The 16,145-nt window shown below is 45.8% G+C and overlaps 1 protein-coding gene across 2 annotated transcripts in view; it reads left to right on the top strand.

The window, feature by feature from the left end:
• The window catches only part of LOC109896875 (collagen alpha-5(IV) chain), an 84,976-nt gene that overhangs the window by 47,896 nt on the left and 20,935 nt on the right, over positions 1–16,145 (top strand). For both annotated transcript variants that reach the window (XM_020491300.2, XM_020491299.2), the window contains exons 22-35: positions 1–164; positions 556–724; positions 1,180–1,272; positions 1,490–1,594; positions 1,902–1,999; positions 6,241–6,391; positions 7,458–7,571; positions 11,206–11,373; positions 12,170–12,259; positions 12,578–12,724; positions 12,858–12,956; positions 13,790–13,879; positions 15,452–15,591; positions 15,979–16,105. The exon at positions 1–164 is cut by the window's left edge and continues 28 nt beyond it. In XM_020491300.2, coding sequence (XP_020346889.2) covers positions 1–164; positions 556–724; positions 1,180–1,272; positions 1,490–1,594; positions 1,902–1,999; positions 6,241–6,391; positions 7,458–7,571; positions 11,206–11,373; positions 12,170–12,259; positions 12,578–12,724; positions 12,858–12,956; positions 13,790–13,879; positions 15,452–15,591; positions 15,979–16,105 — 1,755 coding nt within the window. The remainder of the gene's footprint in view (positions 165–555; positions 725–1,179; positions 1,273–1,489; positions 1,595–1,901; positions 2,000–6,240; positions 6,392–7,457; positions 7,572–11,205; positions 11,374–12,169; positions 12,260–12,577; positions 12,725–12,857; positions 12,957–13,789; positions 13,880–15,451; positions 15,592–15,978; positions 16,106–16,145) is intronic.

Below are 16,145 nucleotides of genomic sequence, written 5' to 3'. Positions count from 1 at the left end.
GTTTCCCAGGAGAGAAGGGTGACCCAGGTGAGGCTATTGCTGTGGATGGGGTGAGGGGTGACAAGGGAGACACAGGGTTCCCCGGACCCCCTGGCCTGCCTGGTCTGGACGGAGGACCTGGTCGCAATGGAGTTCCTGGAGCTCCTGGACCCAAAGGAACATCTGTGAGTAGCAAAGTGTCCATCTCTCTCCTTCCCTCCATTTATCTATTCACACCCTCATCCTCTCCCCTCTCCACTCATCCATCCAACCTTATCTTCTTTCTTTCTATCCCTCCTGCTCTCTATCCCTCCCTACCTTCCTCCACCCATCTATCTATCCATCCATCCCACCTCATCCCTTCATGTCTCCTTCCATCTCTCTGTTTATCCCTCCCTTCATCCATCCATCCATTCATCCCATCTAACTGTTCCTCTCTCCCTCCCTCCCTCCATCCATCCCTTTACCTTACCTCTTTCCCTCCATCCCTATCTCCATCTATCTATCCATCTATCCATCCATCCATTTTTCCCACTACATAGCATTCTATATTAACCCCTCTCCACTCCTCTGCAGGGTTCTCTGTTAGTGAAGGGTGAGCGAGGGCCTCCAGGTGAGCCCGGTCTGCAGGGTCTCCCAGGTGACAGGGGTGGCCCTGGATCCCCAGGCTTCGGCCCCCAGGGGCCCCCTGGAGAGAAGGGTGTTCAGGGCGTCTCAGGGAGAACGGGAACACCTGGATCACCAGGTAAGATATATTGTCTGATATACTTGAAAACCAGGGATTATACTCTTAGAAAAAAAGGTGCTTTCTAGAACCTAAAAGGGTTCTTCAACTGTCCTCATAGGAGAACCTTTTGAAGAACCCTTTATGGTTCACGTTAGAACCCTTTTGGCTCCAGGTAGAACCCTTTTTGAATCCATCTCGAACCCTTTCCACAGAGGGTTCTACCTGGAACCAGAAAGGGGTTCTTCTATGGGGATAGCCAAATAACCTTTTTGGAACCCTTTTTTTCTAAAAGTAACTGAAATGTTGATAAAAGTGAGACACACCGACACACCTGGGGTCCCGGAAGGTTGTGTTATTTCATTGGTGTCATACTTTTACCATTAGCTTTACCTGCTGCTCTTCTAATGACTACAACTCTCTTGTACCCTTATTCCCTAACCGTTGACCCTCGGCCTTTGACCCCTGACCTATAGGCACTAAAGGTGAGCCGGGTCAAACGATAGCAGAGAAGGGACTCCCAGGACCCAGGGGACAGGATGGAGACCCCGGTCTTCCTGGAAACCCAGGTAAATAACATTTACCTTCACACCCACCTGAACAGATAGGCATAAGCTTTCATCCAGAATGATGATGACGGCAGTAAGGTAACAGACAGCACAGATGTCTGGTGTTGTTTGGGGGACAATTTGATGTAATTCTATGAAGTATGCACTAGTGAACTGTTTAGTAGTAGTGTAGTAAATATAGTGTAGTAAAACAAAGTGTTCATTTGTGTGTCCACAGGCAACCCCGGCGGGCCAGGACAGCCCGGTTTCCCCGGATTACCAGGTGCCAAGGGTGACCCCGGCCTCTCCGGCATTGGACTGCCAGGACCCCCCGGCGCTAAAGGTAAACACTAAATACCTGGGCAGGTATACATTCACTGTCACCTGTATGGTTATAATATAAACTTCATGGACCGATTTTCGGAACACAGATTAAGCCTCGTCCTGGACTAAGAAGCATTTTCAATGGAGAATCTCCACTGAACATGCTTTTTAGTCTCGGACTAGGCTTAAAGCCCTGACGTCCACACAAGATGGCACAGCCATGATCTATCTCATAGCACCATAGCACAGAGTAATTTGTGTGTTTCACAGTAGTGCCTTATACTATAAACAATTATTACAAATCACTCACCTGTCCCCGCCCGCAGGATTCCCAGGCTCATCTGGTGTGCCAGGTGGTCCCGGGGGTCCAGGAAGACCAGGAGTGGACGGCCTCCCCGGTGAGCCAGGTGGACCTGGAGCTAAGGTACGTACCACAACGACACTACTATAGATGGATCTTAATACTGTACTAATTACAGATTAACATAATAATTTACAGTGTCAAGAAAAAGTATGTGAATCCTTTGGAAATACCTGGATTTCTGCATAAATTGGTCATAAAATGTAATCTGATCGGTCACAACAATAGACAAACACAGTCTGCTTAAACTAATAACACACAAACAATTATACGTTTTCATGTCTTTATTGAACACACCGTGTAAACATTCACAGTGTAGGGTGGGGAAAAGTATGTGAACCCTTGGATTTAATAACTGGTTGACCCCCCTTTGGCAGCAATAACCTCAACCAAACGTTTTCTATAGTTGCGGATCAGACCTGCACAAAGGTCAGGTGGAATTTTGGACCATTCCTCTTTACAAAACTGTTTCAGTTCAGCAGTATTCTTGGGATGTCTGGTGTGAACTGCTCTCTTGAGGTCATGCCACAGCAACTCAATCGGGTTGAGGTCAGGACTCTGACTGGGCCACCCCAGAAGGCGTATTTTCTTCTGTTGAAGCCATTCTGTTGTAGATTTACTTCTGTGTTTTGGGTCGTTGTCCTGTTGTATCACCCAACTTCTGTTGAGCTTCAATTCGCGGACAGATAGCCTTACATTCTCCTGGAAAACGTCTTGATAAACTTCAGTTTTCCGATAGCAAGCTGTCCAGGCCCTGAGGCAGCAAAGCAGCCCCAAACCATGATACTCCCTCCACCATACTTTACAGTTGGGATGAGGTTTTGATGTTGGTGTGCTGTGCATTATTCTGTGCATTATTAATTTAAGCACACTATGTTTGTCTATTGTTGTGACTTAGATAAAGATCAGAACAAATTTGATGACCAATTTATGCATAAATCCAGCTAATTCCAAAGGGAATTATAGCAATGAGAATCCAAACTGGATAGCATTGTATCAAGCTAAGGTAAAGACTGAATGTAGACAGACCTGCACAGAGCAGTCAAAGGAACATGGCCACACCACATTTAGCTAGTAGTATAGCTTTTCCTCCCAACCGAAGGTCAGACTGGGTTTAACACACAGGATTTAACAGAGCACAAGCGACTGAAAGTTTCAAATCGTAGAAGTGGTGGATGAAGGGTTGCCCTCCCAGCAGCCATGATGCCCTGAAGAGCTGACTGGAACCGGGATGAGAATTGAGGACCAATGTCTACCAGGTGTCCATGGATCCGGAAGACGTGCTGCACGTTGAGTTGGGCCGTCTCTTTAGCAGAGGGAGAGCTTAGGAAGAGGAATTAAGTGGGCGGCTTTGGAAAACCGGTCCACTACTGTGTTGCCATCAGACGGGGGAAGACCCGTGACGAAGTCCAGGGATATGTGAGATCAGGGACGATGAGGGACAGGCCATGTTTGAAGAAGACCAGCCGGAGCTTGACAAAGAGTCTTGTCCTGCGCACAGACCTTGCAGCCGGCGACGAACGTCCGGGACCATGGTAGGCCACCAAAAGCGTTGTTGCACAAAGGGCAGGGTCCAACGGGAGCCCGGGTGGCAGGCAAGCCTGGAGGAGTGGGCCCACTCCAGGACCGAGGAGCGGACAGCACCATGCACAAACATCCAGTTATCTGACCCCCCCAGGGGTTCATCTGGAAATTCTGCACCTCACGGGCCTGCATCCCTATTCCCCAGCTGAGTGCCGTTGCCAGACACGAGGTGGGAAGGATGGTCTTCGCATTGACAGCGCATCCGGCTTGATGTTCTTGGATCCTGTTTCGGTAGGAGAGGGAGAAGTTGAACCGGAAGAAGAGCAGGGCCCACCTAGCTTGCCTGGAATTGAGACGCTTGGCAGTACAGAGATATTCCAGGTTCTTGTGGTCGGTCCACACAATGAACGGATGTTCCGCCCCCTCCAGCCAGTACCTCCACGCCTCCAACACCATCTTCACCATGAGAAGCTCATGGTTCCCCACATTGTAGTTCCTCTCTGTGGTGTTGAGGCGATGTGAGAAGGCACAGGGATGTACCTTGAGGTCCAGGGCATAACGCTGGGACAGGACAGCCCCCACTCTGACATCTGAAGCATCGGCCTCCACCACGAACTGGCGGATGAACCAAGATGGGAGCTGTGGTGAAACGGTGTTTGAGATCCTGGAACGCCCGGTCAGCAGCTGGGGACCACATGGAAGGAACCTTGGGAGAGGTGAGTGCAGACAGGGGGGAAGCCAGGGTGCTGTAACACCGGATAAAGCGCCAATAAAAGTTGGAGACTCCCAGCAAACGTTGCAGCTGCACCCTGGACGTAGGCTGGGGCCAATCCACCACCTCTCTCACCTTCCCAGGATCCATCTGTACACTACCTGTAGCGATGATGTAACCCAGGAAGGGGATGGTGGAGCGATGGACTTCGCACTTCTCCGTGGTCACAAAAAGCTGGTTCTCCAGGAGGACGTGTCAGACGTGGAGCATGTGTTCATGGGCAGAGCAGGAGAAGACAAGGATGTCATCGAGGTAGACGAAGACGAACCGGTTCAACATGTCTCGGAGAACATCATTAACCAGAGCCTGGAACACAGCATTGGTAAGGACAAATGGCATGACCAGAAACTGGTAGTGACCGCTGACCATGTTGAAGGCTGTCTTCCACTCGTCCCCTTCCTGTATCCGCACCAGGTGGTAGGCATTCCGTATATCCAGCTTGGAGAACACAGTAGTTCCCTGGAGCGGCTTGAAGGCAGAGGAGATGAGTGGTAGTGGGTAGCGGTCTTCACCGTGATGTCATTGAGGTCCCTGTAGTCAATACACGGGCGCAGGGTTTTGTCCTTTTTCTCCACAAAGAAGAACCATGCGCCGGCGGGGGAGGCAGAAGGACGGATGAACCCTGCAGCTAGGTTGTCCTCTATGTAGGTCTCCATTGCCTTATTCGCCGGACCCGACAGAGAGTACAGTCGTCCCTGGGGCAGTGTGGTGCCTGGGAGAAGGTCGATCCTGCAGTCATATGGTCGGTGCGGAGGAAGTAAAGTGGCCCGGGCCTTACTGAAAACCTCCCTGGGGTCCTGGTACTCCGTGGGAATGGCGGAGAGGTCCGGGGCAACTTCCCGAGCCCACCGGAAGATGTCCCGGGGCAGGCTATGCTGACTTCAGGCAATGGGTGTGGCAGAATGGGCCCCAGCCCATGATGGCACCAGCAGTCCAGTCAATAAGGGGATTGTGTCGCTGGAGCCAAGAGAATCCCAATACCACAGGAACCTGAGGAAACTTAATCAGCATACATTGGATTGCCTCGCTGTGGTTCCCTGACACTCATAGGTTGATGGGAGTGGTATTGTGAGTGATCCGCTGTTCAGTGAGGAATCCGTAGAGTTGCTCCAGCAAAGTCTTGAACACCTGGTCATGGCGTTCTGCCAGGGTTTGGAAGGCCTCCATAAGACATTGTTGCAGGGAGACAGCATTGTGGAGCTGGTCTGAGTCTGCTGGGTCGGTCATGGCCAGTTCGTACTATCACATATTAGCGAAGACCCAGATACAGACAGTGTCGAAGAAACAAAAGTTTATTACTAGAAAAGGGAGCAGGCTAAACGACAGGTCTTGACTTGGTTGACAGTCAGTAATCCAGATCAGAGTCCAAAAGGTACAGAACGGCAGGCAGTCTCAGGGTCAGGGAAGGCAGAGCTCAATACTCCAGTGTGGTGGGGCAAGGTACATGATGGCATGCAGGCTCAGGGTCAGGGCAGGCAGAATGGTCAACGCCGGGAAAACTAGAAAACAGGAACTATAGAAAAGACAGGAGCAAGGGGAAAAACGCTGGTAGGCTTCACTAACAAAACGAACTGGCAACAGACAAACAGAGAACACAGGTATGAATACACAGGGGATAATGAGGGGAGATGGGAGATACCTGGTGGGGGTGGAGAAAAGCGCTGCCATGTTGTGTTGCTACCATGTTGTTGTCATGTTGTGTTGCTACCATGCTGTGTTGTCATGCTACCATGCTATGTTGTTATCTTAGGTCTCTCTTTATGTAGTGTTGTGTTGTCTCTCTTGTCGTATGTTTTGTCCTATATTTTTATTTAATTTGTTTTTATTTTTAATCCCAGCCCCCGTCCCACGCAGGAGGCTAAAAATAATAATTTGTTCTTAACTGACCTGCCTGGTTAATTAACTAAAGGTTAAATAAAAAATATTTAAAAAAATGTTTTAACAAGGTCTACATTTGTGTGTGTTTGGGTATTAATTTGAGTTTTCTATTTGTGTGTGTGTGTGATAGGGAGAGCCGGGATTTGGGCTGCCAGGTCCCCAGGGCCCTCCAGGCTTCCCTGGACCCAAAGGATTACCTGGACCCAAAGGAGACTCCGGTTTCCCCGGCAACCCCGGCTCGCCCGGACGTTCTGGCTTCGACGGTGGCCCTGGTGCCAAAGGTACTGTTCCAACTTTTATGGATGTAGTCGGTTGGAGTTGGGAGCTTAGGAACACTGAAGATCCACCTATACTGAAAATATGGCTTTTCTGTCAGTGGTTTCAAATTAAAGTGCCTTTTAAGTTATTATTTCCTCTTTTTATAGATCAACAACATCATACTCTAATCTTGCCTCATTATTTCTGGTCAGATTTTTCCAGACACAGCCTAGTTCTAGACTAAAAGCATGCTCAGTGGTGTCTTCAATAAATGTTATACTTAGTCCAGATCCGTGGCCGCCGGTGCTGTTTAAGAAGAGGGAGGACGATTATTATTATTTTTTTATATTACAGCATATTGGATGACTGTCGTTCATATTCCATTCCCCCCGCTCAATGGAACATCGCTAGCTTTAGGCTACTACATGATACTCTAAACGAGCTAGCTATTGATTTCTTTTAAGGAAATGAATTTGTTCAAGACTGTTCAACTATTCTCTTTCTACTACTCATCACATTTAACGTACTGCGGTGCTAGCTATCTGTAAATTTATGCTTTTAGTACTAGATTAATTCTCTGATCCTTTGATTGGCTGGACAACATGTCAGTTCACGCTGCAAGAGCTCTGATAGGTTGGAGGATGTCCTCTGAAAGTTGTCATAATTACTGTGTAAGTCTATGGAAGGGGGTGAGAACATAGGTTTTCTAGACTTCTAGGTTTTGTAATGAAGTCAATGTACCCAGAGGAGAATGGAAACTAGCTGTTAAAAATAGTAAATAATAACTTAGTCATCTTTAAAGGCACTTTCATTTGAAACCACTGACAGTAGCCATATAAAAAAAATCTGAAATTCACTGAGGAGGATGGTCCTCCCCTTCCTCCCCTGAGGAGCCACCACTGGTCCAGATAAAACATATTCTGTTAGCCAGGTAGTAAGTTGGTATTTGCCATGTTAACAAGTGTGTGTTCTGTACCTGTTTGTCTCCCAGGTTACTCTGGTATCCCTGGTACACCTGATAGGTAGCTAGCCAGTTGGTATTATTTTGTTAACAGGTGTGTGAGTTCGGTATTTGTTTGTCTCTTCCAGGTGACTCTGGTATCCCTGGTATATCCGGAGCCCGTGGCCCTCCAGGTTCACCCTCCATCGGCTCTCAGGGCATCCCCGGCCCCATTGGACCCCCAGGACCCATGGGCTCTCCAGGTAAGACAACCTATCTGACCTTTGACGAGACAAAAATCAGGTTTGATTTATAGATTAATAGTTTGATTATGATTTATGGCATTTGTATCTAGTTGCTTACAGCGGACCTTGTAGTATCACCATAATTTGGACGTAATGCCAAGACCTTTTATCATATTGAACCTCTGCAAAGTCTTAATTCGTGAGAAAACCATGTAATATATATGAATGTGTATTTATGCTGTATTTTCGAAATACAATATTTTGTTCTATTTTTGTTTTCGACACGTTAACATTCTGTTGAGATTACTCAATATGTGTTATCTCGAATGTATTGTCTCAGTCACAGATTGGTACGGGCATTATCACCTTCACCACATACTCATAACTTATATGAATGTTTATTATGTACAGAATCTCAAAGGACTGGCTATGTGGTTCAGGCTATGTTGTCACACTTGTTATTAGGAAAGTAACACCATTCCTCTGCAAGGCTTTTGAGCACCAAACAGTTTGTAAACCGTTTGTAAGAGGTTAAAGGGTTTGTAAAGGGTTTGTAAGAGTGTAAAGGGTTTGTAAGGGGTTAAAGTGTTTGTAAAGGGTTTGTAAGAGTATAAAGGGTTTGTAAACAGTTTGTAAGGGGTTAAAGGGTTTGTAAGAGTGTAAAGGGTTTGTAAATGGTTTGTAAAGGGTTTGTAAGAGTGTAAAGGGTTTGTAAAGGGTTTGTAAGAGTGTAAATGGTTTGTAAACAGTTTGTAAGGGGTTAAAGGGTTTGTTTGTTTGTTGTGCACTGAATGATGTCACCATGGGTGATCATGTGACAATAGCATCTCATTCTGGGTTATCAGTCATCGATGGTAGCCATACCCTGATCTTGGGAGTTCACTCTTATTCTTCTTCTCATCTCTCCTCACAACAGTCTTCTCATTGCTCTTCTTATTTTGCATGTTGTCACAGTCTCGTTGGCGATGCTCACTTGTGAAGCTGCTAGCTGTCACCCACCCACACAGTTCCAAGTTCACTTTTCCTGCACTTGTTTTTGCAACTTTGTTCACAATTTGCCTTCCTCTTTAAAACTAATACAGTTGAAGTCGGAAGTTTACATACACTTAGGTTAGAGTCATTAAAACTCATTTTTCAACCACTTCACAAATTTCTTGTTAGCACACTATAGTTTTGGGAAGTCGGTTAGGACATCTACTTTGTGCATGACACAAGTAATTTTTCAAACAATTGTTTACAGACAGATTATTTCACATATAATTCACTGTATCACAATTCCAGTGGGTCAGAAGTTTACATACACTAAGTTGACTGTGCCATTAAACAGCTTGGAAAATTCCAGAAAATGATGTCATGGCTTTAGAAGCTTCTGATAGGCTAATTGACATCATTTGAGTCAATTGGAGGTGTACCTTTGGATGTATTTCAAGGCCTACCTTCAAACTCAGTGCCTCTTTGCTTGACATCATGGGAAAATCAAAAGAAATCAGCCATGACCTCAGAAAAAAGACCTTGTAGACCTCCACAAGTCTGGTTCATCCTTGGGAGCAATTTCCAAATGCCTGAAGGTACCACGTTCATCTGTACAAACAATAGTACGCAAGTATAAACACCATGGGACCACGCAACCGTTCAGGAAGGAGACGCGTTCTGTCTCTTAGTGATGAATGTACTTTGGTGCGAAAAGTGCAAATCAATCACAGAACAACAGCAAAGGACCTTGTGAAGATGCTGGAGGAAACAGGTAGAAAAGTATCTATATCCACAGTAAAACGAGTCCTATATCGTCATAACCTGAAAGGCCGCTCAGCAAGGAAGAAGCCACTGCTCCAAAACCGACATAAAAAAGCCAGACTACGGTTTGCAACTGCACATGGGGACAAAGATCGTACATTTTGGAGAAATGTCCTCTGGTCTGATGAAACAAAAATAGAACTGTTTGGCCATAAATGACCCTGTTATGTTTGGAGGAAAAAGGGGGAGGCTTGCAAGCTGAAGAACACCATCCCAACCGTGAATCACGGGGGTGGCAGCATCATGTTGTGGGGGAGCTTTGCCACAGGAGGGGCTGGTGCACTTCACAAAATAGATGGTAGCATGAGGTAGGAACATTTTGTGGATAAATTGAAGCAACATCTCAAGACATCAGTCAGGAAGTTAAAGCTTGGTCGCAAATGGGTCTTCCAAATGGACAATGACCCAAGCATACTTACAAAGTTGTGGCAAAATGGCTTAAGGACAACAAAGTCAAGGTATTAGAGTGGCCGTCACAAAGCCCTGACCTCAATCCCATCAAAAATTTGTTTGTAGAACTGAAAAAGCATGTGCGAGCAAGGAGGCCTTACAAACCTGACTCAGTTACACCAGCTCTGTCAGGAGGAATGGGCCAAAATTCACCCAACTTATTGTGGGAAGCTTGTGGAAGGCTACCCGTAACATTTGACCCAAGTTGAACAATTTAAAGGCAATGCTACCAAATACTAATTGAGTGTATGTAAACTTCTGACCAACTGGGAATGTGATGAAAGAAATAAAAGCTGAAATAAATCATTCTCTACTATTATTCTGACATTTCACATTCTTAAAATGTGGTGATCCTATCTGACCTAAAACAGGGACTTTTTTACTAGGATTAAATGTCAGGAATTGTGAAAAACTGAGTTTAAATGTATTTGGTTAAAGGTGTATGTAAACTTCCGACCTCAACTGTATGTCATTAGTCACACTCTTCTTTTGTGCCTGCCCCAACAAACTCTTTATTCACCTCCACTCATGGCACTCACAGTTCTGAAGGCTCCATCATCATGTACAGTATGTCATGTTGGATAGACGTAGAGCATTGTAAACCCTCATCCCCCCTTCCCCACCTCTCTTTCTTACTCTGTGATGTTCCTCATCCACTCCGCCCCATTTTGAATATACTCCCTCCTTACCTGCCGTCTTCTGACCTTTGACCTCAAGGCGAGAAAGGTATTGTACCACAGCCTGTCTGGACTATAGTCGCTATCTGGCAGCTGATTGGTTGATTGGCACTGTATTTCTGTGTGATTGGTTGATTGGTTAAGGGACTGTTTGGTGTGACATCTTTACTCCAGCTATCTTTACTCTTGGGGCTCCCGAGTGGCTCAGCAGTCTAAGGCACAGCATCTCAGTGCTTGAGGCGTCACTACAGACACCCTGGTTTGAATCCAGGCTGTATCACAACTGTCTGTGATTGGGAGTCCCATAGTGTGGCGCACAATTGGCCCAGTGCCGTCCGGGTTTGGCCGTTGTAGGCCGTCATTGTAAATAAGAATTTGTTCTTAACTGACTTGCCTAGTTAAATAAAGGTTAAATAAAACGTACATTTAAAAAAAATATATATATATATATATATATATATAGAAAATGAGGTTATTTGACCTATTCTGGACTGACAAATGGAACCTTTATAATGTGTTGAATAGTCACTAATCATAAGTAGAGAGATTCCACTAGCGCTTAAAGTCAAGTTCAAAAAGCTTTATTGTCCATCAAATGTGCGTAAGACCAAATATTCTCTTTGGCATTTGAAGGTCAAAATTGACCTTCTATGAGGTTATAGATAATGGGCAGATGCTGATCAGGTAGTGAGAATCTGTCCTCACTCTGTTATTGATTCCTCGCATTTCAGGATACTCAGGCGCCAACGGTGAGAAGGGAGACCCGGGTTCTCCCGGCCTGGACATTCCAGGGTTGCCAGGCGACAGAGGAAGTCCCGGTTTCCCCGGCAACCCCGGGGGAGTTGGACCACAGGGTAACCCTGGTGGCCCTGGCCGAGACGGACTGCCTGGCCTGCCTGGTAGGATAACAGACCGACACCAACATCAAACCTTCCTAATCTATTTGTCTGTTTTAGTCTCTATCTGTCTAGTTTTCAATCTTTTTCTGTGTTATGAATGGACTGTAAGAAATCAGATTCTATTGCTGGTTTACATAGGCAGCCCAATTCTGATCTTTTGCCCAATTAATGGCAAACGATCTGATCTGACTGGTCAAAAGACTAATTAGTGGCATAAGGTCAGAATTGGGCTGCATGTGATAACGCAGCCTGTGTGTTTATTTCAGTCTCGTCTATATCTGGTTCCAAATCTCTTTCTGTGTAATCTACATACAGTATATGAGCTCCCGAGTGGCGCGGCAGTCTAAGGCACCAAATCTCAGTGCTAGAGGAGTCACTACAGACCCTGGTTCGTTTCCAGGCTGTATCACAATCGGCCGTGATTGGGAGTCCCAATAGGGCGGCGCACAATTGGCCCAGCGTCGTTCAGATTAGGGTTTGGCCGGGTTAGGCCGTCATTGTAAATAAGAATTTGTTCTTTGTGACTTGCCTAGTTAAATAAAGGTTAAATATAGAATTAAATATGGACTGGCCAGTATGATGTCACACTGACTACCTTTCTCTCTCTTTATTTTCTGTTGGACATTGTTGTTACTCTACCTCCATCCCAAATGGCACCCTATTTCCTATATATGGACTCTAGTCAAAAGTAATGCACTATATAGGGAATAGGGTGCGATATGGGACACAGACAGTGTCGCTGACCTTCACCCTGTCTTGATGGGGAATTGCCAGTCAAAAGTCTGTCCATCAACAGGTGGTAAAGGAGACATGGGTGTGATGGGAGCTCCTGGACCTCTGGGATCCCCTGGGAACCCCGGAGCCCCCGGCTTCCCTGGACCTAAAGGTATGCGCGCGTGCGCACACACACACACACACACACACACACACACACACACACACACACACACACACTTGAGCTGGGCGATATGGACACAAATTGACTGAGTTATAACGATAAATTGAAGAATAACTTTATAACATTAATGTTGTTAATGTGACCACAGGTCTTAAATTCAAACAAACTAGTCCAAAACATCTGCTGCGCTAGCTATAAGGAGCCCACACACAAACACATAAACACACACGTTGGTATACACACATATTGGTACTGTATGTGTCTTCGATAATAGACCCTCTGACTCTTTGTGTCTCCTTCCTCCAGGTGACGATGGTTTCCCAGGGCGACCAGGTGGTCCCGGCGGTTCAGGTCTGAAGGGAGACAGGGGAGAGCCCGGTATCGCGGGACTCCCAGGACCCAGCATTCCTCCCCAGGAACTGAAGGGTGGGAAGGGAGAACCAGGCGCACCAGGTACGTCTTTCTCTCTGTCTGTTTATCTGCCTGTCTCTCTCTCTGCCTGTTTCTGACTGACTGATGTAGACTGCTAAGAATGCAGCTTTGTGTCACTGTCCTTACTGTTTCCTGTGTTTTTTGTGTTGTGTAGGTTTAGGAGGACTACCAGGTCAAAAGGGTATCCCTGGTCTCCCTGGAGACGCTGGTATACCAGGACAGGACGGACGACCTGGGTTGCCAGGACCTCAAGGTATACTCATACTATCTAGAAACTAATCCTCTTGTGCACCCATCCCTCCAGAATGTCCTCTACTGAACACTAGTACAGTCATCCCTCCAGAATGTCCTCTACTGAACACTGGTACAGTCATCCATCCATAATGACCTCTACTGAACACTAGTACAGTCATCCATCCCTAATGACCTCTACTGAACACTAGTACAGTCATCCCTCCAGAATGACCTCTACTGAACACTAGCACAGTCATCCCTCCAGAATGTCCTCTACTGAACACTAGTACAGTCATCCATCCCTAATGACCTCTACTGAACACTAGTACAGTCATCCCTCCAGAATGACCTCTACTGAACACTAGTACAGTCATCCCTCCAGAATGTCCTCTACTGAACACTAGCACAGTCATCCCTCCAGAATGTCCTCTACTGAACACTAGCACATTCATCCCTACAGATTGACCTCTACTGAACACTAGTACAGTCATCCCTCCATAATGACCACTACTGAACACTAGTACAGTCATCCCTCCAGAATGACCTCTACTGAACACTAGCACAGTCATCCCTCCAGAATGACCTCTACTGAACACTAGTACAGTCATCCCTCCAGAATGACCTCTACTGAACATTAGTACAGTCATCCCTCCAGAATGACCTCTACTGAACACTAGCACAGTCATCCTACCTTTCCTGTTTTATTATGTGTCTTGCATCTTCAGGATGCTCAACCCAAATGGGTTTATAAAACATGCATATTTCCAAGTACCATGCATACCTCAAGATATGTTTCAGCCCCATAATGTCCTCTACTGAACACTAACTCCTAATTTCCTCTGCTGTGTTCAGGTCCCAAAGGAGACGCAGGTATCCCTGGAGGATCAGGCTCACCAGGAGCCCCAGGAGCTAAAGGCAACATGGGAGAGATGGGCTTCCCAGGTGGGTATTAGACTGCCCCATATCCCCACCATCATGTGTTATAACCACATATCCCCATCATCACGTTCTATAACCTAATTTCCCTACCATCATGTTCTATAACCTCATATCCCCACCATCACCATCATGTTCTATAACCTCATATCCCCACCATCATGTTCTATAACCTCATATCCCCACCATCATGTTCTATAACCTCATATCCCCACCATCACCATCATGTTCTATAACCTCATATCCCCACCATCATGTTCTATAACCTCATATCATCACCATCATGTTCTATAACCACATATCCCCACCATCATGTTCTATAACCCCATATCCCCACCATTATGTTCTATAACCCCATATCCCCACCATCACCATCATGTTCTATATCCTCATATCCCCACCATCATGTTCTATAACCTCATATCCCCACCATCACCATCATGTTCTATAACCTCATATCCCCACCATCATGTTCTATAACCTCATATCCCCACCATCATGTTCTATAACCTCATATCCCCACCATCATGTTCTATAACCTCATATCCCCACCATCATGTTCTATAACCTCATATCCCCACCATCATGTTCTATAACCTCATATCCCCACCATCATGTTCTATAACCTCATATCCCCACCATCATGTTCTATAACCTCATATCCCCGCCATCATGTTCTATAACCTCATATCCCCACCATCATGTTCTATAACCTCATATCCCCACCATCATGTTCTATAACCTCATATCCCCACCATCACCATCATGTTCTATAACCTCATATCATCACCATCATGTTCTATAACCTCATATCATCACCATCATGTTCTATAACCTCATATCATCACCATCATGTTCTATAACCACATATCCCCACCATCATGTTCTATAACCTCATATCCCCACCATCATGTTCTATAACCTCATATCCCCACCATCACCATCATGTTCTATAACCTCATATCCCCACCATCATGTTCTATAACCTCATATCCCCACCATCACCATCATGTTCTATAACCTCATATCCCCACCATCATGTTCTATAACCTCATATCCCCACCATCATGTTCTATAACCTCATATCCCCACCATCATGTTCTATAACCTCATATCCCCACCATCATGTTCTATAACCTCATATCCCCACCATCACCATCATGTTCTATAACCTCATATCCCCACCATCATGTTCTATAACCTCATATCATCACCATCATGTTCTATAACCTCATATCCCCACCATCACCAAAATGTTATGTTTATTGACCTGTCATTCCTATGTTCTACACACTGAAATATAAAGACTTGTAAAGACTTCCCATAACCCCGAGATTTGTCCACTCAGCTCTCCATGTTCATAGAAACGCAGGCCGTTATGAATTGACATACCTGAATACTTTTATTTTGTTACAGCAGGTGTTCTGTTACAGTTTAATGATGGAAAAAACAAGTATACAAATAGAGTTCGATCCATATGTTGATTGCTAGATTAATAACAATTAGTTAGAATATTGTCACCGAACTCTATTTATCCGACTACACCAATCTTATTGTCCATTTATGATGATGTCACAGGACCCACAGGGGCGAAAGGAACTCCGGGTCAATCAGGTCGGTCGGGTGGACCCGGTAGTTCAGGAGCATCAGGGTTCCCTGGAGCTAAGGGAGAGCCCGGTTCCCCTGGCTTTGGTTCCCCAGGAGCTACAGGTCCCAAGGTATGGAACTCTCTACTCTAGAACCCTTTAGAACCATCTAGAACCGTATAGAACCAGTACCGCATAGAACCGTGTGTACCTTTAAGCATAAGTCTAGATCTCTGTCCAAGTTTAGATGAGTTTACCTGTTTCAAAGGGAACTATATACTCATTCTGAATGATAATTGAGTAATATGGAAAATCTGCTTCATCGTCTGCAATGCAACTTTATTCCTTTCTCTCCCTCTCTCCTGCTCTCTCTCTCTCTCTCTCTCTCTCTCTCTCTCTCTCTCTCTCTCTCTCTCTCTCTCCTTCTCTCTCTCTCTCTCTCTCTCTCTCTCTCTCTCTCTCTCTCTATCCCTTATCCCTCTCTCTCTCTCTCTTCCTCTCTCTCTCTCTCTCTCTCAGGGTGAGCCCGGTCAGTCAGGATTCCCCGGACAAAACGGAGTAAAAGGAACTCCCGGAACACCAGGTCTTCCAGGGTTTCCTGGCGGCCCTGGCGCCAAAGGTGACCCCGGCCTCCCAGGATTCCAAGGTAACTAATGGTTACGGTGCTACGGTCTAACCAGAAGAAT

Source organism: Oncorhynchus kisutch, linkage group LG9 (genome assembly GCF_002021735.2).
Source record: "Oncorhynchus kisutch isolate 150728-3 linkage group LG9, Okis_V2, whole genome shotgun sequence".
NCBI classification, from domain to species: Eukaryota; Metazoa; Chordata; class Actinopteri; order Salmoniformes; family Salmonidae; genus Oncorhynchus; species Oncorhynchus kisutch.
This window is presented reverse-complemented; position numbering and strand designations above follow the sequence as displayed.